This window comes from Lagopus leucura, unplaced genomic scaffold (genome assembly GCF_019238085.1).
Source record: "Lagopus leucura isolate 7727_CA_CO unplaced genomic scaffold, USGS_WTPT01 Super-Scaffold_1, whole genome shotgun sequence".
Lineage (NCBI taxonomy): Eukaryota > Metazoa > Chordata > Aves > Galliformes > Phasianidae > Lagopus > Lagopus leucura.
This window is the reverse complement of record NW_024962250.1, coordinates 32552896-32578660: the sequence shown is the minus strand read 5'-3', so window position 1 is coordinate 32578660 and position 25765 is coordinate 32552896. Positions and strand designations below refer to the sequence as shown.

The 25765-nt window shown below is 40.6% G+C and overlaps 1 protein-coding gene across 1 annotated transcript in view; it reads right to left on the bottom strand.

The window, feature by feature from the left end:
- DYNC1H1 (dynein cytoplasmic 1 heavy chain 1) overlaps positions 1-25765 on the bottom strand; it is a 42617-nt gene that overhangs the window by 1771 nt on the left and 15081 nt on the right. Inside the window, exons 25-74 of the mRNA XM_042873514.1 lie at positions 25556-25744; positions 25276-25470; positions 24328-24610; positions 23971-24071; positions 22388-22547; positions 22022-22265; positions 21667-21850; positions 20962-21174; positions 20567-20805; positions 20286-20442; positions 19629-19856; positions 19209-19439; positions 18938-19078; positions 18428-18661; positions 17669-17875; positions 17452-17573; positions 16905-17070; positions 16477-16640; positions 16087-16216; positions 15216-15349; positions 14841-14955; positions 14562-14723; positions 14271-14485; positions 13981-14185; positions 13669-13842; positions 13452-13571; positions 13210-13330; positions 12413-12608; positions 11679-11796; positions 10696-10911; positions 9947-10159; positions 9653-9780; positions 9329-9482; positions 8465-8611; positions 8233-8383; positions 7784-8037; positions 7480-7614; positions 7292-7386; positions 7035-7209; positions 5847-5922; positions 4642-4802; positions 4258-4369; positions 4116-4176; positions 3712-3835; positions 3270-3383; positions 2824-2994; positions 2396-2613; positions 2109-2212; positions 1495-1706; positions 677-830 (exon numbers count right to left, since the gene is read on the bottom strand). Of these exons, the coding sequence (XP_042729448.1) occupies positions 677-830; positions 1495-1706; positions 2109-2212; positions 2396-2613; positions 2824-2994; positions 3270-3383; positions 3712-3835; positions 4116-4176; positions 4258-4369; positions 4642-4802; positions 5847-5922; positions 7035-7209; positions 7292-7386; positions 7480-7614; positions 7784-8037; positions 8233-8383; positions 8465-8611; positions 9329-9482; positions 9653-9780; positions 9947-10159; positions 10696-10911; positions 11679-11796; positions 12413-12608; positions 13210-13330; positions 13452-13571; positions 13669-13842; positions 13981-14185; positions 14271-14485; positions 14562-14723; positions 14841-14955; positions 15216-15349; positions 16087-16216; positions 16477-16640; positions 16905-17070; positions 17452-17573; positions 17669-17875; positions 18428-18661; positions 18938-19078; positions 19209-19439; positions 19629-19856; positions 20286-20442; positions 20567-20805; positions 20962-21174; positions 21667-21850; positions 22022-22265; positions 22388-22547; positions 23971-24071; positions 24328-24610; positions 25276-25470; positions 25556-25744 (8323 nt within the window). The remainder of the gene's footprint in view (positions 1-676; positions 831-1494; positions 1707-2108; positions 2213-2395; positions 2614-2823; positions 2995-3269; positions 3384-3711; positions 3836-4115; positions 4177-4257; positions 4370-4641; positions 4803-5846; positions 5923-7034; positions 7210-7291; positions 7387-7479; positions 7615-7783; positions 8038-8232; positions 8384-8464; positions 8612-9328; positions 9483-9652; positions 9781-9946; positions 10160-10695; positions 10912-11678; positions 11797-12412; positions 12609-13209; positions 13331-13451; positions 13572-13668; positions 13843-13980; positions 14186-14270; positions 14486-14561; positions 14724-14840; positions 14956-15215; positions 15350-16086; positions 16217-16476; positions 16641-16904; positions 17071-17451; positions 17574-17668; positions 17876-18427; positions 18662-18937; positions 19079-19208; positions 19440-19628; positions 19857-20285; positions 20443-20566; positions 20806-20961; positions 21175-21666; positions 21851-22021; positions 22266-22387; positions 22548-23970; positions 24072-24327; positions 24611-25275; positions 25471-25555; positions 25745-25765) is intronic.

The following is a 25765-nucleotide window of genomic DNA, read 5'->3' as shown; positions in this document are numbered from 1 at the left end:
TCAGGGCTTGGATCAGGACACAAATGTCTATTACAATGCTTCTTAGTAAGTAAAAGCACTTATTTAAGAGAGCCTCTAGGTCTAGTACTCAAAATGCCATCCAATTACAGAAATCATTCAAAAGGAACTTCAGTTACAAGCATCTACATACTCTAATAACTGATCTTTATGTTTTCTTGAAGATTTGAATTCCATAAAAAGAATTGGTCGATTTACTGTGCTTTACCCACTGTTTTTGTTCAAAACAGGTGTCAGAGTGCTACTTCAATAACAGATGTTCAGTTATTATCAGAAATACAAGTTTACCTACAAGCTTGAAAGAGAAGCTTAGAAAAATGAAGAAATTCTAGATGTGATGAACAGTGATGTTACTTTGTGCTATAAAACTTTGTTCCATTGCCATTTAGAGACTGAAACAATCTAGTAGCACTAGAAATTAAGCTGCTAATGTAAACTATCTGAAAAAGCCTAAAGTTACTGACCCCAACTTGAAATCTCTTATTAAACTAATTGCATTTCTATGCTCGACTCAAAAGGGATTGCCTGTCCCAAAGGGTAAAGCCAATCCTGATTTCCCTGCAGTTTCTTTTTTAAGCTGCTGAGCTTAACAGCCTCTAACTTACAGAGTACAAGAGGCAAACAGAGCACAGAGAGATACCAGTTTTAATTCCCATACCTTTCACCAGTTCATTTATGAGTGTACGTAGGTAGTTGGTTTGTTTCTTTTTCCCTTCACACACTTGAACCACATCTGCAAGGTCCTGACGCACATCCTGAAGCAGCTTAGCTCCCATTTTCACCTCTCTCTCAAAGAACCGGAACAAAGGATCCTGATCATCAGAACATTTGAAGTAAGTTGCAGATCAACATTTAATGTTCTTGCTGGAAAACTAGCAGAAGACTTCTTGTTGAGCAACAAATGCAGACTGTGTGCTGCAGCTCCTTCAAATCATTTCCGGATTGCTTTTGATTAGCAACAAAAGGTTCTCACCTGCTGTCCCACAGTTAAGCTTTCTGAAGCAATTAGGCAGTCATGGACATCTTAAACTGAGGAGCTTACTCCGGAGTTAAAGCTTAGGTTAACTACTGTCCAGACCCCAAGAGTTTCCCTCTGAAATGTGTGCTATCGCTCAGCAGAAGCTGCTGCCTTATATTCCTTTACTATCACTGAACTTCAATGTTAATCTGCGTGCACTAGCTGGAAAGGCAGTATGATAAGTAGCAGCCAGTGTGCTACTTAATCACAAAGAAGCTTCAGAAGCAGTTCCTGTGATTTAAAGAATTCCCTAAAAGCACGGAGCCAACTTCTAAGAGCATTTCAAGAAACTCAATGGGTCGTGATATAGCTGAGGCAGTTGGAATCAGCACCAACACAACTTCTGCTGTCCCACAGAACAGCTTAATTGGTGGTGCTCAAAATGACAACACACTTTCTCCAATACATCAGAACTTGTGCAGCTCCTATGTTCACATCAGACAAAACTTTATTCTTACCTTAATGTTTTCCACGGTTCGCTTCAGATGATTTAGAGTTTGTGGGATAAGGTGAAGCCAGTTAGAAGCTGTGGTATGCAGTGTTCTCATCCAGGCTGGGCGACCATCTGATGTAGAATCAGTTCTTGTCTTCTTCTCAGTTTCTGCATAAGCCAGATCATCTTCATCTTCCAGCATCTGCATTTTCAGCATTTTACTGATCATATCTATGCCTAAAACACAGAAAAGATACACTGTTAGTCAGAAAAGAATTGGCATTGAGAGGAAAACATCCTACTACATGCAAGAATCAGGGCTTATCTCTCCCCCAGCTCTAGAACTAAGATTCAGAACTCTCTAGCTGCATGGGGTTCTTGGGCTGAGTATAAAGTTTTCTAGAACTATGGGAATTTGACATCTGGAAGGCTACGTGTAGTCAGCTTTTGAATTTACAGAAGCCTCTTGGTAGTTTCTGGAATGCTGAAGCCCTTACCCTGCAGAATTTAAATCAACTGTTGAGAGAGGAGGGAAAGCTAATGTTTTGTTCTTCATCAGGACTTCAGTGTCTCATCTCTTTTCAGTTAAACTGTTGGTCTTCTAATCTTCGTAAGTAATTGCTAAAGTTCTGTTTTTACCTTGTGTGGTGAGAAGAACTTTTTCTGCATTATTTGGCAGGCCTAGCCACGATGGTGTTTGAGTATCTGGCAGCATCTCAACCCACTGCACAAATTCTTCACGTCTGCAAGTAAGAATTTTGGTTAGAAGGCCTTCCTTTATTAGAATGGCAAGGTTATTATTATTTGTTATAATTATTTGTCCAAGACAAATAATTACTGTGCTGAACACCAGCACAGAAATACAGATGAGGGTTAAGTTTTAGTTTAAGAAATGCATGCAGAAATCTGCATAGGAAAAATGATACCTGATCCCATCTGGCATCTGAATATCTTTGTGTCCATCAACTTTGCAGGCCAGTTTGAATTCACTGTCAAAACTCAGAGTAGTAAACAGACGTTCCAAGAAAGTGTTTAACAAACGCTGATCAAATTCATTATCGATGCGGCCTCCGTAGATAGACTGTGCCATCAGGGTCTTTAAGGCAGACCAGGGGATTTTATCAGGTGAAATGTTCTGGCGGCCCTGTAAGAAAAACACACTGCAATCAGCAGGAAACCATCCTCCTCACCTCTCCTCTGCTAGAGGAATCATACTCAGAAGCTAAGTTGAATTGCCAGCAGATTATTTAAGCCTTACTCGTCTAAGTAGCTGAAGGTTTCCAGAAGAGACTATAAGACTGAAGAAGTTAAGTAATCTAAATAATACCTATGCCTAGGGTATAAGACTACTTGCCTTTGCTGTGTCATCCAGCCACGTATCTACTGTGTCACAGGCAGATCTCAGATCAGATTCTCCAAATTCATACTTCTTGGACCAACCCAGTGGAGCATAGCGCAAACGCTCTTGGATAATGGCATGGAACCAGGCAAGCAGGAAATATAAACGAGCACGTTCATTTGGAGACTAGGAAGTAGGGGAGGAGGGAAAAAAAGCTTTATTACCCAAGTGAACTGATAAAGAAAAAGCTTGCTAAAAGGCTAGAAAATAGCACATTTAGTACTAGATTGCTACCAAAACTGAGTATGTTCTATCAACAGATGGAGCAACTACTTTACTTCTGAATGAACAAGATATTCTACATATATTTTATAAGCTGAGGTTTTGTCAGATTTCTAAAGTACAATTCTAACAAATGCATTCTGACATTTCCCTTTCATCCACAGAAGGCACAGCCTTACCTTGCACATTCTAGATACTGGAATGCTACTGAAAGTCCTCAGCATGTTTGCCTTCACGCCAGGAGGAGGTTCAAACACAAAGATTCGGCCAGCACGTAACAAATTCACTGGCACCTAGAAGAGAAAAGACCAACAAGCTCAAATCCAACTCCTTCAGCCTTCATTACATTACATCCCTCCAATAGCATTAGTGTTAGATTCAAAACCTCGTTCTGAGCACACACAGTGAGTCCTGCCTTTCTTTGGGAAGGCGGGGTCATCAGTGGAAGGAATTATATGAAGTTTTCAGGTAGAATTAAATTACTAAAACTAAATCCTGCCAGCATGTGTTCTCCTTTTGCTAAGGGAGAGAGGCAGTCATAAGAAATCCTTCCCTGGGCAGCATTCTTGGTTCTTCAAGCCAGTTACTCTATCAAAGCATCAACGTTCAGATCAGCATTACCTTTGGATTGATCTCCATGGTAAGGAAGAGTCTGAAGCAAGCATGGGGTTGCAGGGAGTGCAACTTCTTTTCCAGCTGCATGAGCCAGCCAGGAGCCAGGTGAACGTTCTTCAGCATTACCCACCTATGAAGTTTTGAAACAGAAGGAGTGTTTATTAATAGCACACTGCTCAAGGATCCTGGTTACTATCACAAGAGCAACAGAATCTGATATTAATGCTACAGGCTTTCTTCCATTTTTTAAACCCTTCTATTATATAGAATCAGATATTACTGTAAACATGCTACCTATCCAGTTCTGCAGCTACAACCCACCTCTCCTGAAAGTACTTCAGTTGAACAGCTGTGCATAAATTATTATAAATTTCAGGTGGCATTCTAGCTGAAAAATAGATAGAACGTACCTCCCAGATTTCACTGCTGTGTTTATTGCTTTATCTGCTTGGTTAAATCCTTCAGCAGAACCTGGAAGACAGAAAGTTGCTAAAGCTCTTACTGCTAACAATTTTATTTATGCTTAGATAATGAAAAATATTCAGTTCTTACCAATAGCAATGGAAGTAATCTGTGTATTCTGCTCAGCTGCAAGGTCTTCAACGTGACCACTGGCATCATAACCAGGCACTGAACACATCAGCACAGGAGTATTGGGTTTCACCTGTTGTGCAATAATTTGAAATAAGATGAAGCAGTCCCTGCGTGAACACACGAATGCATGAAGCTCAGTCTTTCCTCCCTCTGGACAGCTGAAATCATTATGTTATCCTCATTTTCCTTCCAACAAATAGGCAAACAATCCGTTCTTCATACCACAGGCAGAAGGGTACAGGAAGAAATGTTCTGTGAACAACTTTACTTGCTGTGGAACTCCCATGAAGCTGCACAGAGCATTACCTCAGGATTTTATCCTTTCACAAACAGGAAACTTACCTCTGTATCTACAATGTGTGTCAGATCTAAAGGCTGCTCCATAATGGACATGAAAGACTCTCCCAGATTTGTTGAAACAAACGTATGTGCCATTGCCAATAAGCGATCTGGACGGAAGGCCTGGATCAGAAGCAAGCGATGGATGGCCTGTCCAATAGGAGCTGGAGAGGGGAACAGAATTAGGGGGACAGGTAAGAAATTCAACTCTCAGCACCTTATTTCCATCCTCCGTTCTCTTTTTCCTATCTCACTCCAAATACTAAATATTTACAGAGTAATTATCCCTCTGTAAGATCTGCTGCAACATATTAATGGAATGCTTATACTTGGTGTTCACCTTAACAGTAAGAAGAAACGTATCAACTTCAGCTGATTTGTCTTCTGTGACATTTTAACTACTTCCCCAATTTCTTATGCTGCAAGCCTTTTAAAAGCCCACTTGATCAAATGCTTCTACAGAAACGCTACCTGTTCACAAAAGCTATGCTCCAGAATTGCCATCATGTCATTTTAAACTTTCAGGGACAACAGATCTCTTCCCATTATCTCCCTAATTCAATAATCTGCTGCTCCTCAGGACTTCAAAGTATTATATACTCACCCAGCATGGACAGGATAGGTAACGTAAAGTTGCTTCAGTTAATGGTGGAGCAGCCTTACAGTATCTAATAAGCTTAGAAACCTTAGCATACAACATTGCCTAAAGGAATGAGCCTTGGATAACCACAGATGGCAAGCACTTCCTAGCACTACCTTTTGGATAGGGGAGTAACTGAGGGGCACTGGTTTCTTCCAGAGATGCAAGCAACGCTTAATAAGTTAGCTCTCATAACTACTGCAGCAAGAATTCAGACTTCATGCTTAGCTGCAACTGCAGGAGAAAACAGTATAGTAAAACAGACCTCTCCTCAGAAAATACATCAAACTTGGAGCTTTTTAGACTACTGTGCTTCCTAGAAGTCAAAGTGTACATCACAGAACAGGGAGCAGGAATAAAGTATAGTAACAGCTGCCTACAAACACTGCCTACAAAAGTGGTGTTTTTTTGTCTTTATTAAGAACAGACCAAGTTTCTTCTGCAGTCTTAAGTTTGTGATTTTCCCATTCCAGCTGTATTTTAGGATTATTCTAAAATCTCCTCAGTTCTACTTACACTGAAGTCAGTACAGTAGGACTGGTGTGGGCAATAGTGCAACTTAACTTACTTGCAGGCTTTTCCTCAGTCCAAAGATACGGTACAGTCTGCTCTGGAGAACTGCTATCCAGCCAGATACAGAATTGCTGTATCGAAAGAAAAGGCAAAGTATTTACAGAAATGGCAAAGAAATGGAGTTTCACAGCACTAAAAGTGTGCTGCATGGTCTAGGTCCTCTTCATGATGCAACAGAGATCTCCAATTTCAGCCTTTAAATATATAATTTAATGTACTGCAGTATTCAGCTACTTATAGACTTAGGGTAAGAAACAAAAGACAGTTATGGTAAAGTTAAACTTGACAGAGGCCAAGCTCTACTAGCCCTTCATTTGAAAAATCCCCTGTAGATTTTTAAAAAATTTTGTTAAGCAGTTAAGTGTTTGGTTAACATGATGTACAACTTGAAAGATTTCTCCTGTTTAATGCTCCTGTCCTATCACCCATCTTCAGAATAAAAACTTCACGTACTAAAACAAGAAGTCCACACCTGAACCCAAATTATGCTCTCTATGTTATACTGTCTCAGGTGCGTTCAATTGTTTCACTGATATTCCCTAATACCTGACTGCCTTCAGCATACCCTGATTCTGCAGCTCTGTACCAAACCCCAGCCCAAAGCACGCAGCATTCTACCCTAGGTGAAGAATATTTGCCAGAGGTAACAATGAGAGTTCAGCTCTGAATAGCAGAGCAAGGCAACTTGCTCTGCTATTAAAAAAACAGCAGGCAAAGGCAACTGAGCTATTGATGATATGGACATTCTGGAACATACAGTTTCACAGGTGGGACAGTGCTGTAATTTTAGAACACTGGGGTTGTACCTTCAATCAAAAGAGCACACCGTTCAGCAGCTGAGGATTATCCAAATTTTCTCCAGTATTAAAATGCAAGAGCTCACCATAATGATGGCCAGGTATACTCCCCACTAATTCATAACAATCATGTAATAGTGATACAGTAAAAAAGACACATAGTATCAGTTTCTGTCTGCAAAATCTGACAAACACGAAGATGAACAATGCTGATGTTTACAAATCCAATGTCACAGCTCGTATACAAATGAATAAATCCATTAATTTTCACAAAGACCACAATACACTAGGAAAACTTACTTGTAGCATGAAGCTCTTGTAGATCAGAAAGCTATAAAGCTTAGCCGAATAGTTGGGTGCGGGGAAACAACCCAGCCAACACTTACCTCATCAGCTTGAACTTTAGAAACAAGGTCCCTGAAGGCAGGAAGGCAGCTCAGCCTCATCATTGCTTCTGTCTGCTCTACAGTCAAACCATTGATTTTGGGGAGAGATGCAGTGTTCAGTACAATCTCTTTTCCTCTCAAGAAATGCTGGAATTCTGCATCATATGTAGGCTCCCTAATGTTAAGGGAACAGAAAATTTTAGCTCAATGCTGTTTTCAAAACATCCCTCCCTTTTTCAACTGAAGAAAGCACTTACCCAATAGTGCCTTTCAGTTTAATCCGGGCCAACAACATAGCAAATGTTATATGATCCTGATGCAGCATGCCACGTGCTACTCTATTGAAAGCCACCTATTCAGAAAAGAGTGAAGTTAGTGGCATCAGGAGCCTTGAACTCCAACCTTCCAAAAACTATTAATGTATCTACTCAGTAAAATACTGAACCTGGAAGAGATCCTTTGTGATAACTGAGAGACGATGGGTATGGTCTGTGATTCCCTTCAGATTTGGGTTCTCATATAAGACATTGTGATAGATGTCCAAGAAAAACTGGAGAGAGTACTGGTACAGGAAATGTATCTGAAACACAAAAGAGTTTGGTTTCCTCTCTAGAATTCTGCTGGTTCTGTCAGCCAATGGCTTATGCCTACAAAACTGTTACACTGCAGCTGGGATTACAATTATGCAGTCCCAAATCAGCTTTGAATAATAATTAGATGAGGTTTCTGGTATGAAGAGCTCATCCTACCTGCTTCAGTGACTCCATAGTGAAGTAGATACTGCTGCATGCTGTAGAAAGGGGTAAGTACTGCTGTGAAACAGTCTCCACTTCCTGCATGACAATATCAGTCTCTTCTACTTTTCTAGTAACCTCTGCTGCTTCTTTCTTCAGGTTCTCAAGAGTAGTAATGATGGTGTCATCATCCAGGATACGTCCCTTCACTTCATTAAGAGCCTGCAGTAGGGATTTTTCTAACTGACGCAAGCGCAGCTGAAATTCACCTTAATTAGAAGAAAAATTAGGTTACATACTGCAGAAGTGTGGTAGTTTTTAAGGATTAAATTTTGCCACTGGCCACACAAAAAAAGGAAGGCCATCAACTATAAAAGTATTTCATTGTGTATGCCTACAGCTGCAGTTAAACCACTGTATTCTTTGAGAGCAAGAGGAAGGTGCTCTAACTTTGGTAACCATACCCTGAAGCTTGAGGAGGTCCGAGCGCTTTTCATCAACATCTGGTCTTTCAGCTTTCAGGACTTCATTCAGGCACTGGCTCTGTAAGCTGCTGCGAGTTACTGTAAAGTTCACAAATGTAACACGAGAGCAGAGGTCGGGTGGGAATTCAACCTATCACAGAAAACATGAAAAACCTTCTCAGCTCACTGACACACCATTTATACCACCAGGAAAGCTCTGAGTTTTGCTTACTGTTGGATCTCTAGTGGAGAGGAAGATAACAAAGGATGGTGACAAATCAATATCTTGGTCTCCCAAAGTAATCAGAACTCTGCCTCCAGTTCTTCGGACTTCACGATTCAGAACAGGATTCAGAACTGGATCATAGCTCTCCACATCCTAAAAGCAGAGATGCGTTACACAAACTGTTACTTACACATATCTCTAGCTAAACTCCTGATCCAACTAAGGCTAATGCTCGGGTAGCATTCAATTTACAGCTAGTTTGGAATAGAGATCACATTCAGATTTCCATTTGTAGCTGAACCACACAAGCTCAGACTTTATGCTACTACTATACAAGGCCTCAAGTAGAAGAGTACTGTTAATGGCTTAGGTGCATCAGTTTAAATGCATAATAGGCCCTATTCTAAGCACACAGGTAATAGCTGCTGATCTCATCTGTGAGCTAACATGTTTTCCCAGTTCTATGCTAGGAAACAGAATCTCAGAAGCGAAAGCCAACCACTACTGACATTTCCTCCCGCCACTCAGAACAGATTAATTCTGCATAGCCAGGCATATTAGCCATTAGTAACTATGACTAGAGACAGCATATGGGATGAAGGAAATAGGCTGCAAGTCTGGAGAGTACAAAAAGATCATCTGAAAATAAAAGCATCTGACCTTAAAAAGGTAGAAAGAGGAAATGGCTTCTTATAACTGCTTATCTCACTTCTCTCACCACTAATACTTCATGTACTACTCTGTACTGGTTAAATAATACCTTGAAAATTAGATCACTTGCATTTTACTAACAGAAAGACTGCAGCTCTTCTAGTAAACAGCGAAGAATTTAAGAATTGCAAGCAGTTTCTACAAGATCACGGAACCAACCTGAACCAGGAGCGGGTTTCCAAATCTCAAGGCACTTTCCAAGTTTTTCCTGAAAGCATCATCCAAGAAACTAGTCCGAGTTATCTTACGGTCTTTGTATTCATTCATGATAAACTCTGTAGCTTGCCCAGAGGGATCAATGATCAGTGGATACCTAAGTTAACAAAAAACCACTTTCATTATGTGAGTTCTGATCCAGATAACCTCTAAGCAGCTTTTATGAATTCAGATACTTTGAAACAGTTCCTATGAATTCTCTGATGGGTACAAAAGCCTGCCTCCTGTCAGAACACCTCTAGAATTCTGAATATAGGAGTTAAATACCTATTAAAACGCTTGAGCATGATGGCATTCTCAGTGCACAGGTCATCTGCGGGTAGAGAACTTGCTTGCCAGCGAAGTCGCTCGTCTGCATTGGAAAGGTACTCTGTCCTTGCAATGTCTGTACGGAACTGCAAGAAGCACAGACTGTTAGTACTTGACTAGAGACTGAAGACGTTTTGAGTAAATGCAGCTCTGCAAATTATACTTCTCCAGTAGTCCCATTCTTTAGAAATCTTAGAGCTTTTTGAACTGTTACAGAAAACAGACTTACGACTGTTATGATGTTGTCTTTACCTGGATATTTGCTTGCTGCAAATGGTGAGACCATGTAGTGAACAAGTTCTGACGCATCTGCTGATCAAAGTAACCAGCATAAGCAATAAAAGCTCCTGACAGTAAGCAGTCTCCTGCAATAGTGGACATCTGGTTCTTGAAGGTTTCACTTGTCTTCTCCCATCTTTCACGTTCAGCAGAAAGACTCTTCAGAAGAGCTGTACTACGGTTCACCTTGGAGTAAGCAAAGCAGTCTCATTAAACAATGTATAATTACAGTATTAAAAGTTCTAAGGAACACCACTTACACTGATTCAAGCTCCAATTTAAACGCAGACACTCAGAATGAAATTAAATTTGTGTGTATGCACTCCAGCATCAATTCATTAGGTTGGTATTCATCTTGAAAAGCTTAGAAGGTTAAGTACTGATTAGTGATGTGCTAGTGATTAGGTCAAACTGACTGAGGAACTCTTGCAAAAACATGCAGTCCTGTTACAATATTATGCTACATCCATGGCTGTTTTCCAAAGGTTTCAGCTTATTTTAAGCCTGATGTAAACTTTCTTGTTATCTAACTGGCAACAGGAGCTGGATATTTCTAACTCTAGCCAGGTTTCAGTAGCTTAAGAAGCTTTGTGAGACCCAGCAATTAAACAGATAGCTCAGATTCACAGAGGAAGCAGCTCAGTTTTCTCAGCATAATTTTGAAGAACGCTTCAATTTCTGACTACCAAAGGTGAAAGAATGGAAAATACATGAAGTCTTACTTTTGCTTCCACAGCAGCCAAGTCTGCCTTAATAGCTTGAGCCTCTGAAATCAGTACAGCATATTCTTCTTTGTAACGAGCAATGCTGGCCTCAAGATCACGAATCATCTGCTCCACTTCATTTGCTTTCTGTTGGTTATCTTTGGCATCATCCTCCAGCTTCTGCAGTTCATTGCGTAGAGGTTCCACTCTTTTCAACATATCCGCATAGTTAAGCTGTTAACAATAAATAGGCCTTTTGTACTTTCCATGTTAAAATGAGTCACCAAAAACCCCAGTGTTCAGGTACACACTATCAGTTTCAACTTTTCAAGCTGAAGTACTTGCAGCACTTGGAGAGGAACTAATAGCTACCTAACAGAAACTTAAAGACTGCCTCAGAAATCTTAAGGCATCAGTTTAATTCAAGTCCCAGCACAAAAAAGGCTGCTTTCTGCAATATACCTGCTCTGTCAGGTGTATTGCTCTGCAGACTCACAAAAAGTCGTCCAAAAAGGTTGAGACCACATTTGTTAGTATGCAACACTGTTTTACAGAAATATTTAATTATTCATTCATGCCCATACTGAGCTCATCTATTTTTCCTAGTAAAGAATTCATTTTTTTCTAAAAGACTCCAACAGAGTTGCTTGTGAACGTGCCCCACTGTGAAACAAGACGGAGACAGCAGAAATTGCAGTAAGAAGACTGCGGTGCATTTTGCAGCACATCTTACTGAAAGCTCAAAAAAATTATCTTGTACAGTAAAACAACAGAGAAAGGATCATCTATTATTCACCGTAAATCTGAAGTTTCTTGGTGGAAAAAGTCTATCTTTGGCATCGTACTATAGAACCCATAAACATTCATATGGATATTCTACCAATGCCTTCAAAGCAAAGTAGCTTCCTTAGCTGAAACAGGCAAATTCAGAGCCTTCAGACCCTGCTATACACCTTCATGCACTCTTCGCCTTGTATTCTTTCCTGCAGCACGAACTTTACCTGTGCAATTGCCCATTTCACCATTGGCCCACAGGCCAGTGATGCTCTGTTTACAATTTCATAGTTGTAACTTGGATTTGACAGGTAGTTTTTCTTCATTTTCTCCCGGATGGCATCACTGCAAGAGAAAAGTTATTAGAGACAACGTGAGTTCACTGAAGGTCAGCACACCGGTGGTGCTCAGAGAGTGGTCTGCCTTTCACAATTGCCAGGAACAGTTCCTAACAGTTTTGGTGACTGGCAGCTGACATGTTCTCATTAGTTTAAGACACTGTATCAGAAATTATAGCTTATGAGTCATAAAAGGCTATTTAATGAATTCTTCTAACTGGTTCATCACAAACTGCTTAACTCTGCTCACAGCATCACAGAATAATTTGGGGCTGCAAGGGAATTCAGGAGGTCTCGTCTGACCACCTGCTCAGGCTCAGGGGCAGCTACAGTCAGCCTGAGCATCCTGGTCTGTCATTGCTGGAGGAGTAGTTTAGAACAGTAACAGACTTTGGACAGCAGTACAATGATTTGGAATTATGCCCTGAAATACAGGAACTGTTTTGACCCAGTTTGTGAAGTCCATCTTTGCTGCAGAAATCTGTTCCCCTGTAGCAAGTGCAGGACTAAAGCAGTCTCAAAAGAAATACAACAAAAGCAATTACAAAGAGGGAAAGTCCAATTAAGACTTCCCATGTCTTTGTGAATAGTTTTTTTCCACACAAGACTCTCTTGCACTTTACCTGATTTCCTCAGCAGAGAAGTTAACAATAGTTGGAATGAAGTTCTCTCTCATGATGATGGAACGTATTTGTTTCCAGTCAGTTGTACTTTCACCCAGCAGTAGGCAGATGGACTCCAGTGCTAGCTTCACTGCTGCAGGTGGATTAGCCATAGAACGGACCTCTACCAGATGCTGTTTCTTTATGGACTTCACAGCTAACCAGTGTCAGAAAGATGACGAATGTTGATTGAAAGAAGAAAAATAATTGTTAGCAGAATCTGCTAAAGGATCTTGGATATGTAAAAATGCTTCAAACTTTTCAAAGGAAGCTGAGGTAGCAGATGAACACTCAAAACTACCATACCACAAGACTAACTTTTACAAAAGTTAACTGGACAACAGCCCACAGGCAACTTACTCTTGTCTCAAAATGACTTATTTGAAGCTTTGTTATAAGGAATGCTTCTTTTACCCAGTTTTATGAAAATGCAATTCATTCGTATACTGTCTGTGCCATTAAAAGGCATCAGCAACCTTTCTGATTATGAGCTTTCTTTACAAATATACAGACTGAATAACTAAGCTGATGTGAAATTAAGTCACAAACCACAATGAGTACCAAATGTCACATCAGTACTACGAACAACACAGAACCAGAGCTAAAATAGTAGGAGTTTCTCCAACGCTGTTCAGCTCCATGTTAGGTACCCGTATCTTCATTAGACAGGACCAACTCGGACCACGCTGAAGCATATTACCACAGATTTCAGTTTTAGATCCAATCCCACAGCGTGATCCCCTCACGTGCTGACATACCATTCTGTGCTTCAATGACAGCAGGCTCCACCTTGTCAAGATCTTCCTTCACGCTCATCTGCTTGTCTGCAATGACCTCCTGCTGTTTGTGCAGCTGTTCCTGAATCTCCTGGCTCATGACCTAGGTGGGAGTTTCACAGACAAAACGCTGCTTTTTAGAAGCTGAACTTCCTCAAGTACTTACTCTACAGGTTCTTGTTATAACCAAGAATATTTATGAGAGATGTAACAAAGATTTTTACCTTTTTCTTCTCAGCCTCTTGCTGATCTTTAACCATCTTTTTCAACTTGTCATTGGCTGCTGCATTCTTCACTTCCAGTTCCTGACTCTTTATTCTTAGGTCACGCCGCAACTCTTCCACCTGAGTTAGATTGTCAGATGGGAGAATTCAGATTAAGCACAGAGATCCATTTAATCATCCCAACCTTCACAAAGAGCGCAGCTTTAAAGACATGTACCTGATCAACTGTTTCCTTGATTTTTCTAAGGCCGACATTTAAATGCATTTGCTGCTCTTCCAATTCACTTCGTTTCTCATTGAACAAGTTGGCATAATGGTTGATGAAATCCAGATAGTGGCGTGGTGTGATTGCCATGGTTCTGCCTCCTCGTTTTGCCAGACGAGCGTTGGCCTTTAGGAAAGAAAGAACTGTTGATCACTCACTGGTTTTAAATCTATTCAGAAGCTAAATACCATACTTTTTAGGAAAACAATGTGTGATTCTGAGGCCTAGAGAACAACACAAGTTAAGCAATATAATAAAACATACCTGATGAAGAGTCTGATGAACAAACACACAACTGTTAACAATAGCTTCTCTATGCGATGGCGGTTGCGGCAGCTTATCATACACAACTGGCATGTAATCAGGCACAATATAATTTGGTTTCTCGAGATCCATTTTGCTTGTGAACTCTTTGCCAACTTGGTACAGCGCCTCAGTCGACCAATCTCCAAACCAGTTCAAAACACATCTGAAACACAAAGCATTTGTGAAGGATTCCCCAAAATACTGTTTTCATAGTATGGAAAATGTACATTTGAATATACAGCAATTACCTGTTGAAGAGGGCAGGAGAGGTAGCTGCCCTGTCCTTCAGGCCCTCAGAAGATGGATTCATAGTGAACACAACGTGGAGATTGCGAATAACTTGGCTGGTGAACCATTTGTAGAGTTCTTCGTGTGAATCTAACATTAAACCTTCTTTCTGTGCTCCTTCCTTACACTGAGTCATGAGGGTGGCATATTCGTCTCCTTCAAACAGGCCGGGAACCTAATTCAAAAGATAATTTTGTAGTAGATTATAGTGGTAAAAGGGTGCTTAACATGATTACATCAAATATCCTTACCTCTCCGTTGGCTAGGAGAGTGTTCATCCTCTCCAGGAATCCAGAATCCAATACATTTGACTCATCCATTATGAAAGCTATTTTTTCATTTTTGCAGCCAGAACGTCTTAAAACTGTCCTAAGGTCTTCATCAAAATCTTCACCTGTGTATTTTCTGTGGACCTGGAAAGATTTAACATTTGTTATTAATATAAATTTCCTTTTAGTAGAATCTTTTGTAGAGGCATTCATGAAGTACGCTTCAACTGACTGTTTTTGTCAGGAAACCAGCATGCCAACCTTAATTTGATAGACGCTCAAACCGTTCATCCAGGCAACAAATCTTGAGAGTGTTGTTTTTCCTGCTCCACTGACTCCAATAAGCAACAAGTGACCCTGTGGCTGACGGAAGATTCTGAAGAAAATAACACAGCAGGTTTGGTCAAGTGTTAGCAACTTAATAAAGCTTTTTTCTTCAGTACCTAAACTTCAAGTTAGCACCAAAACCAAAGACGCATATCTCTAGCTAGAATCCTGCCATCTAGGAGCCAAAAGACCATTTATGGATAAGAATGAGATCAAGCTCCTTTCTCAGCCTGTATAAAGGCTGCTCTTTTTTTGGAAAAAAGTCTCTTAGTACAACATACGCAAACAGCAACTGAAGTTTCAACTTACCGGTCAATTCTTAATACATGATCCAAGACTTCATTAAACAGAACAAGTGGTACATCAAGTTCTTCTTCATAAAAGACTTTAAGCCTAGCTTTCACATAGTCTCTTAATTCTTCTTGATCCACTGGTATATAATCCTAGAAGAATCAATCAATAGAGTAGGGAATTTAGGAGCTGAAAGTTACTTTGTTCATGGATCAATTTTGTACTAGATGAAAGCAGAATTACAAAGCAACCCCCTAATGGAAGCCTAAGAATGCTGTATTCATTTAAGATACACAAGGACATGTTTACAGCTTCAAGTCCCACTGATAGTGGTACACAGTTTAAACACTTTATCTAGTGGACCTATTAAAAGCTTAGCTTGAGCTGTCAGTCACAAAAGAGACTTGGAAGTAGTGTGACAGACTTGATCTCTCTCACTCCCCCATTCAGACAGCCTTAAGCATTTGCTATTGGCCGCAGAAAAGGGTAGCAGATTAGAATGACTCATGACTTGATGCAGCAATATTTCCACGGACTGCCCAGCAGTATCTGTCTGTTCAGACTGAGAAACAGTCCACCATAAAATTTACAATGTTAGGAGATTCCATAAGCAGCAGCTGCCAGCAGCTTTTGGAAAGCTTTATCCTATTCTACAGAAACATCATTTAAAACTGCTTTTATGTACTACAGTATATCCTCCCACAGTAAGGATAGCATCCCTGGAATAATTACTATTAACTTTGTGGTCACTTATTTCAGATAATCACAGCAAGAACTTCTGAGAAATTAGCTTAATCCAATGGAAAATACAAATTATCAAAAATACAAATATAGGCAAAAGAGCTTCATCAGTTAACTGCTCCCACATTATTTTGTTACTCCTTATTACCTTCGACAGCCAGTTGCTGTATAAGATAGGTCTGCTCATAGCTTTTTCTTTGTCAATGTTGGGGAAGTGTTTCAGAGCAACCATATCAATGTTCTCATCAGTCCAACGTCTCTCTTCATCTTCTACAAGTCTGGAAAAAGAAAAAAATACCACGGCTACAATCCTCTGCAGTGGAAGGATGTAGTCACCTCACATGGCAGTGCTACCAACAAAGTGCTTCTGCACTGCAGCTACTATTCACAAGAGTTAAGCTGAAGTGAAGGAAAGTAGTCCAGCTCCTTAACATTGAGCACACTTCAGCTTTCTAATGAAAGCAGGCAACGAGTGGGGAAAATAGATTTTGCACTGTTTTTTTTTAAATTTCACTCTCTCCCATCTCATGTTTCTTACCTGTCCTGGAAGAGACGTAGTGCTTCATGGGCCCAAATCCTGATAAGGCCTTCAACCGGCAAGGTTTCCAGCGGCCTTAATGCTTCAAATATTCCTCTCACCCACCGAGTCATTTCACGAGGTGAATAGATGTAGTGTGGCTGCGTGTCTTGAGTGAATCTCTCCTAAAAAACCAAACATCTATTAGTTCTACTTATATAACATACATATAGCAGTTACTTCATCTCAAAATTGTGCAATACTTTTACAAGGCCTTCAGTTGCCATATATTACTTTGCTAGCCGCATTCAGAAACTTTCATCAGAAATCAAGTAATTAGTTGAGTAGTTGTACATGGGCTATACATGTGAAAGGCAAGCAACGCATGTTAAAGTGCTTTAGCAAAAAGGAAGACTAATTAGAATTTAGGGTTGTAGTCATGAAATTACCTGAGACATTGTGTAGAATTCTACCATAGCAGCAGTAAGAGGTTCTGCGTATGTGCGAAGTGATGGGATCAGCCTTAGCATGGCACGATTGAACGTTCCATAGATCTGAGTAAGTGAAGCTGGTCCAGGATAGTCCACGTAAACAACAGGAACGTGTCGTAAAAATCTGAAAGATTAACATATTTGAGAGTCTGATAGGCCAAGTTACAGACTACACTATTTCACTTGTTTTTCTGCCAAGTTAAAACACTGCTTGATAAAAAATTAACAACAGTAACTGCAGTTGATCAAGGTGGATCACAGCGATTTGGACCAAAAAGAATTCTGCATTTTAGACAGGTGACTCAAATTTAACAATGAGGCCATTGACTGTCAGAATAAGAACCAGCTAGCAGTTACCTTCAGAAGTGAAGAACACGATGTAAGCACATTAGTAGTACTAAAGATAGTACTAAACAAGGATATGAAGAATGGATTTCATATTCATTGCCTCCATTTTGACCTGGCTACTCTGTAGCTACATAGAGCTGTTTATCAAATGTATTACCTGTGTGAGAGAGGTTTTCTTCCAGGATCAGTTGGTGGATTACAAGCGCCAACAAACTGAATTCTCTCCAGTTTCACCCACGTCTGATCTGACGTACGGTAGAATCCTCCATGTTCCACCATCTGGAAAAAACAAAACAAGAAACCAAAATCAGCACAACACTAAGTTTCTGTGAAGGTAACTGTTACGATACAGTTAACTTCAATGGAAAACAAACCTGTCTAATGAAGGATATGACTCTCTGTGTGCCATACTTATCCATATCTGGCAAGTTGATTTCATCGCAGAACAGCACCAGCCACTTTCCTAACTGCACAGGAGCCAGCACCACTCCGTTAGGTGTACGCCTGTACTCACAGTAGTGATCAAAAGTTTTCAAGAGCAGTTCTGGAGTAGTAGCACTAGAGAAGTTGAGTCCAACCACCTTAAAATAGTGAAGAGAAAATTAGTTAAGTGAGACTACACTACAGTTTAAACAGTGTCCTGGAAAACAGGTACCCTACAGCCCACCTTGCCATAGCAGAAGTGCATATACCATCAGGTTACTGACTATAGTAAACTGTATGCTTCCCTCCACAAGTTTTTCCATTTACTATGCAGCAGTGCTTCCTGCCCAACTGTGTACTCAGAACATCACAGCTTTACTTCACTGGTTTTCTACCTAAATACTCTCAAGGATGACAGCTGTTCTTAAACATTACCAGAAAATTTTCATTATCAAACGGAGGTATGCTCCTGCATTCACTGACGCTAGATATGAAGGAATTAGCTTTTGGGTTGAGGATCATGAGAAATAAATTTAAACACCATAATTTTTATTTTTTGCTGTACTGATATACAACTGATTAAGATGGAAGCACCACTGAATTCAAGCTAGGAAATCGCTTCAGTACAACATCAAGACTAATTCAATCTTTAAGGAAATTAGCAGCTTGCTGCTGCTCACACACACGTGACTGCACACACCCCTGCATACCTCCATATCAGGAAGGGCTCTGAGAGCACTGAAGAGGGTCATGGTCTTTCCAGAACCTGGTGGGCCACAGAGTACCAGAGGTTTGTGTTCTGCCAGCCAGGTATACAGCAATGCTTCATGGCGAACTGTATCTAGGGTTGGTACTACAACATCAGGAGCTGCCACTTTGTGTGTCTCAACTTCAATCTGAGGAACCTTGGTTTGCCATGGCACCCACTCACCCGTAATGGACACCTAAGAACACAACCATCAGAAAACACCATCAGAACTTACAACAGGAATGTCGTTCAACCTTATTTAAAATATATGCATGTTTATGAACCAGAGTATCTTGTGGCATTGACTTTGATGTGATTATGGGAACACGCAGCTTAGACCACTGCTCTCTGCAAAGTCAGAAACTGCAGAACTTAAGATTACCTAGTGTTTTATTCTCCATCTTCATCTTCAAAATCTAAATCAAGCTTCCAAGACTACAAAGCAGCAGTGTTTGCATAAGACAAGTTTTACCTCATAGTCAATTATAGGAATGTTGGGTGCAGTTGGCAGCGGAACAGCGGTAATTCTCCTAATGTATTCTCCAAGCTCTGCTCTCATTTTCAGACGGCTGTCTCCAGAGAGAGACCAGAGTATTGCATAGACCAAGTACCTCTGTAGGAAGCAGCAAAAGAAGCTGTTGTTCACACAGCAATAGAACAGAACTTCATGTACAATAAATAAAGTCAAGCTACTACTCTGACACATCAAAGACAGAAATCACGCAGCAGCGCAGCATCTTCACCTGGATATAGCGCTCCAGTTGATCTATCTGCATTGGGAAGTCCGGATGGTTGGCATTGTACTGCGCTACGTTACGGCAAGCTTGATGCAACATGGAGAACAGAGAACCAAGGCAGCGCAAACGGGTGAGATCCATAATATGCTCCAACTTGAAAGCGTGTTCCAGTGCTTTGGTTACAAGGCCATTGGATGTGAAATATGGTTGCATTATAGTTGCAGCATCTCTCTGTATCTGTTGGGGGGAGAGATAAACACTACTCAAAACATTTGGCTTGCATTTGACAACCAGGAAGTAATTTTGTTTAAAGTTGGAAATGCTTCTTATTTTAACATTCTTTTAAAAAAAGGATTTAACAAGAAAGTCAGCTTTTCTATGAGAAGCTGAGAGAAATCTGAAGTAAAACCATGCTTCTCATGATACCTGCAACATTGGGGATGCTGCTTCTTCTCCTTCATCTTCTTTGCCCTTTCGCCTTCGCTGAGCTTCCTCCTCACCTTCATCCAGAGGAATGCTTTTTAGCCTCGCCAGGAAGTTATTGAATATCATGTCTGTACTGAGGACGTCCTCACTGAACCAGACCATACCACACCTTGACACAGTAGCCAAAGTGGCATATTTCAGATCCTGTACCTCAAACATGATACGCACCTGAAGAACACAAATTTAAAACAGATTTTAAAGTTAAAAAAAAAACAACCACCACACAAAACAACAACAAACAAAAGAACTCCCCCCAAAACCCTGAAAAATTACCAACCCCATATCTAGACCTTGTTTTAGAACTCAGCTTGTACTTAGCCTCTGAAGAACCAGCAGCACTGAACTACTATAAGCAAAATTCATCATTACTGCCTTCTATCCTAAACTTTAATAGAATGCAGTGAATTAGTCTCACAGGGTCAGAATAAACCTAACACAAAATGTTGGGTTCCACCAGAGCTCCAAACTCCTGCAGACCTGAGATGAATATTACCCTGCTTATGGAGGAAACAGGAATGGCAACAGCACAACACAAGAAAAAAGCATCAAGTTTGTATGAAATCAAGTCATAAAGTCACATTAAAGAAGGAGCATTACATTTGGTGGAAGGCTGAGACGTTCTCCATTTGGCAGAGTCAGCAGTTTGTTGTCATCCAAAACAGAGTTCAAGTTCTCAACCCATTCAGGGTCTACATCACCATCGAAGATAATCCACTGACGTTTCTGTAACTCACCTCTCACGTTGTCTATGATTCTGTAATTGAAAGAAACGTTTATTGTAGTGTTACAGACAACAGTGAACAAAGACAAAACGAGGCCAAGAAAAAACAGGGCACATATCTACTTCCCACTTTTCATTTGTGCTACTTAAGACTCACTTTCTCAGGACATGCGTAAACAAGCCATCTGTCCATTCCCTGGTATTTGGATCCAAAGTACCATAGAGATGATCTTTGCTGATTGCTTTTGGATCAATAATATGAGCAACACCTTCCACACCCTCCAGTCGTTCAAGAGCTTTCAGCAGTACTCTCCAAGCCATGCTCTTTCCACTTCCAGAGGGACCCACCATCATCAATCCATGATTTATCTGTGTAATCTGGTACAACTGAAGAACCTGTGACAGAAAAAACAACATGTGAACAACTTCAGTAGTACTTTGAACCTTCTATTTCTTGCTCAATTAAGGTGAGAAAGTTCATAATAAAAAGGAATATTAAGTCTTACACATGCATTAATTCCAACTGCACAATGTTTTCGATTTTATGTTTACCTTTTCAACCCACATGCCACCAACTTCTTCTCCATCACCATAGGTAAGGTACATTTCCTGACACACTTTCTTAAGCTCCTCTCTCAGGGCTGTCATCTCCCCACGGTGATACTGCACTCCAGGGAATACATCAGAAAGGAGACTGAACAGCAACGGAATATCTTCTGCAACCAGTTTTGGTACCATGGTTTCACATACACTTTGAATCAAGATCTGCAGAGAGAATCATGTTTTAGTTAAGGCTAAGTTTTTAGTTTTAGTTTGGTTTTTAATTAAGTTCACTTTGCTGAGGGTGCTCAAAAAGGAGCACTTCCCTACAAAGTTCACTGATAAGGCACCAAACTAGCAAGGTCTTGGTAAGAGCAACCATTAAAGGAGGACTCTGCCTTGAAACTACTTAATGAATTCCTGTTGATTTTTAGTTTATACAACTGTAGTTGCTTCCTCAATATGCTTCTGGAAATAACTAGGGAAGAATTGAGCAGCAATAAAAATTATGAATGCATTAGTCACATAAAAACAAATCTTTTACTATTATTCATGGGATTCTGAGTTCAGCACCTCTTTCACTTAGTGCTTCTAAGCTATCAATTATCACCTCCTCTGAGTAACATAACTTTGCCAATTGCCAAACGCCGCAGGGCGTTTGCTTTGCTTAGTTTGCATCCTGCAACTTTGTCACAGAAGAGTTCACACCCACGTTACCTCTTGTTCTGGTAAGTTCTCTGCAATTTCTCCTTCATCAACAACTTCACCACGCTCTTCCTTCTCCCGCTTTATCTTCTGAATCCTCTCCCTCTTCACATTACCTGCACTAACCAGCACACTCTTCAGTGCTCTCAAGCCAAAATCGTAGTGACTTTGGGAGGACAGCTGTTCATCACAAAGCCTAAGAATCAAGAAACACAAAATATGATTCTCAATAGAGACCAACACAACATTCAAGAAAATACATGCCATCGTTTAACTGCTATGCAGTGCTTAGTGAGTTGCACAGAACATTACAAATTAGAACAATAAGCTGTATAATGCAGCTACAGGAGCAAAACTTGACACTCACTTGAAGAACGGTACAATCTTATTGGCGAGCACTTCAGCTGTACGGAAGCCTTGGGAGTACAGCATGACCTGGGCAATCAGCTGACGGTCTGGTTTTGTCATTGCCAAGCTACGGAACAACTTCTTCAAATTGTCAGGCAGATTCGATCTGCCTGCATAGCCAGGATTCATGGTGATGAAGATAGCCATGTCAGGGCTTACTTTGACCTGTTTGTTCAGCAGCTCACAAGTAATAGGTGTTGCAGCTGAAAAGAGAAGGAAAGCGGTTTCATTCATGACTGTTGGGAGAAATGTAACTGAGCAACAAAACAGCACAAAGGACGCTGAGGATGTTACACAACACAACCAGAAATGAACAGGGACATACTCTTGTCATAGTTGGGGTTGGAATGCTCTCGCAAGGCTTCCTGGATGCACTGAACTTGCTGTGAAACAGCAGACAGCATGCGCTCCTCCAGCCGGTTGAACTCATCAAAACAGCCCCAAGCACCCACTTGGCAAAGTCCCACAAAGATGCGTCCCATTGCCTGCACACAGACAAGAAAATTCACTGAAGTAGCACCATCCTTCTTGCCTATGCATAGGCAACAGGAATGGATAACAGTACTTTAGATAGGGCACCCAAAGCAAGGAGGAACTGCATTTGTACACAAGTCAGACTCTTTGTAAGAGCTGTAAAGAATTTAACTGACTTTCAGATATTTGCTGCTTTTTGTTACTACAGTCCTATGGTGCATTCACAAAACAGTGGAAGTATATCCACTGCCAGATGCTTTGCTTGTTGGTATTGCTAATGCTAGGTACTGTTCTTGTACTTTATCACAACAGTTACTGAATTACAAAGCGTTTCAGAAGAGCAAACGGGATGGACAGATTCTAATTGCCTTCTAAGCAAGACTCCACAAAATAAGAGAATATGACGGAGGTCTAAAAGCCACAGTAGTTCAAAATGGATAAGAATCAGCTTTTCATTTTCTAATACAAGAGCCAGGAAATTGATTAAAGGTGCTCTTTTGTAAAGTGCACAGTAATGCAGTAGAGCTAGCTGGTAGAGAATGCTACAGGAACAAATGAATTCAAGGGGAGAAATAAGTACCTGTAAAGATTCATTGAAACACAAACAGCAAATAACCCATTTAATCCTGGCACTTGCTGATCCTGACACCAGTCAGAGGTAGGAAGAGAGCTAGGGGCAAGAATATCACATGCCATCCCTGTTCTTAATCCTTTCTAAGTTATCACTTCTTACCATTCCTTCTTACGGTTACCACTATAGGCTAAACACTGACAAAATGAACTCCTGGTCCTAAAAGAACACAGCTGTATAGAAAAACAAATGAACAAGCAAAAAAAAACATACTTGCACTCCGAGTCCAGGAAGGACCAGGATTCCTCATCTGTGGTTTGTATTTGTATTTACAGAAACTCTTCACAGGACTGCTTTACAGTTAACAGAGAAATTTCATCTGGTTCTCAGCTTGAAAACATTAGTAATTTTACAATATCTGGGCAATTTTTTTTAGTTTTGAGTCATCCTTCACATGCTGAGGCAAAGTCTACAGCTTTGCCACAAAGGATCATTTGGTAATCACGCAGCCTCAAACTCTCCTTGGTTCTTCATTAAACTAGCACTACTAAGAAAATTACTTTCCTAAAGCCAGTTAGTGTTTCTGCCCTTCTTATTTCCTTCCCTCAATTTACTACTGAATTACCAGCTCTGAAGAAAAAACTAAACCAAACAAAAACAGAAGAACATTGCCCCTGCAAATAATTTTTCACCCCACTTTTGCTTTAGGCGTTTTCTGCTATAGAGCACCTGTACAACTACAGGTAACCTGCTCAGTTAAACGTTACACATGATCATTTCAAAAGTAAACACTGCTGGCTGTTCTGAAGAGATTCTTAGCACATGTTACCAAAGACCACGTTCTTTTAAATTGAGCAGCTTACCTGGAAGTCAAATGTCTCATCACAGTTGAAAACCAACACGAAGCGGCCGAGCTGATGTCCAAGAGCTTTAACAGATTCTGTTTTACCAGTACCAGCAGGACCTAATTTTGAAGCAAGAGAAATGTGTTTTAGTGTTGACAGTCTCACGTACCATTGCCTAACCACATCACCTGCCAGCATACCTACTCCAATGGTACTCAGTAAGGAACCTAAAATTGTTACAGATTCTCCCAAAAGACTGTTTTGTTCTTCAACATCTTAGTTAAAAACATTCTGAAACCCTGGACTAAAGCTATACATTCCAGAGGGTAAGAGTTCATATTCTGAAGTTTTTACTGTTCTTCAGACCCAACGTACCAAACGGTGATCCTCCAAGTCTTGCCTCCAGGGCCTGCGTCATTGTCAGGTAACAGCGGTCAGTAAGAGGAGTCTGTACTAACTTATCCTGTACACCAAGGTACTCAAAACCATAGTTGAATTTGGCATTTGCCATCTGAATGGAGAGCTGTTGCAACACATCTGTCTGCTTTGGGTCAAAGTAGAACCGCATTTGGCTGAGCCACTCAAAGGACTTGGAGTTGTCGACCTTGCTTCTCAACAGTGATCTCGTAACATCTCTCTGGTGCACCAACTCAGTGATCTGGAAAATGAAGTAACCCCTCAGACTGCAGCAGTACAAGTCACTGCCAGTAAAGCCAGGAATTCTACAACTTTTCAGATCAGCACAGTAAACTGCCATCATTCAGAAATCATGAGCTACCAACTATACTGTTTAAAAAGTGTTGATAGAAAGACAGAACTAACAATGTTGACTGCTCTGGCTAAGGACTTTCTAGCTTTCAGCAAAGCACTCTGGTCCTCCATTAGTCTGTTAATCCATTACAATGCTGAACAAGGTATTTCACTTCCCAGAACCTATGAAGACAACGCTCCCAAAACAGGTGAGATAACATCCTTTAAAAATCCAAAGGAATAGAGTGATTTTACTTCCTGCTCCCAACCCTCAATCTCTACTTAGACACAAAAGCATATAGTAATAGCAGCTTAATAAGATATTTTACTTTGGAAAGAAGAAATCATTAACATTTATGTTTGGAACAGGCAGCCTAGTCTATAATATGCCATCACGTAGCAAAATCACAAGAGTTTCAAACCACAGCCACCTACATGACCAGGGCTTGTTGCTTAAATTGCATTAAACATTTTCCTAGAGGAAAAAAAACAAGCCTCAGACTGATCTTTCTCACTGAATTATTACAGAGCCTCTCTTCCTAACACACAAGAAGAAAGGTGGTTTTTACTTACCAAGTGCTCCAGTTTCCTTCTGCGAAGAGGTGGCTGCTCCATCAGCACGGAGTCTGCTAGCACATTGAGTGTGACCTCAACATTAGCTAGCACTGACTGGAGAGGACTGCTGTCCTCACCTCCACTCATACCATTCAGGGCCGACTCAACGTTTTCAGACCATGCAATCTGGGCTGACAGGACAACAAGCTGAGCCTGTGTAACAAAAAAATCCTCATCAGACAGTTTTCTTCACTGCAGTAACTAAGCTGCAGTATGCTTGGATGTTCCATGTTGATACCTGGAATTTGTCAATCCAAGAGATGTAGACTGTTGGATCAATTGAAGTTGCTTTTCCAAAGATTTCGACTTCAGTAACAGATTCCGCAAGCAATTTGGCAAGGGTCACTCTCATTTCTTTCTCAACCAGAGTGAGCCACTCATTAATTTTGGGATGTTCTGTGATGGAGACTGGGGTTTTGAACAGCACCTGGAAGAATGAGCTTTAAGT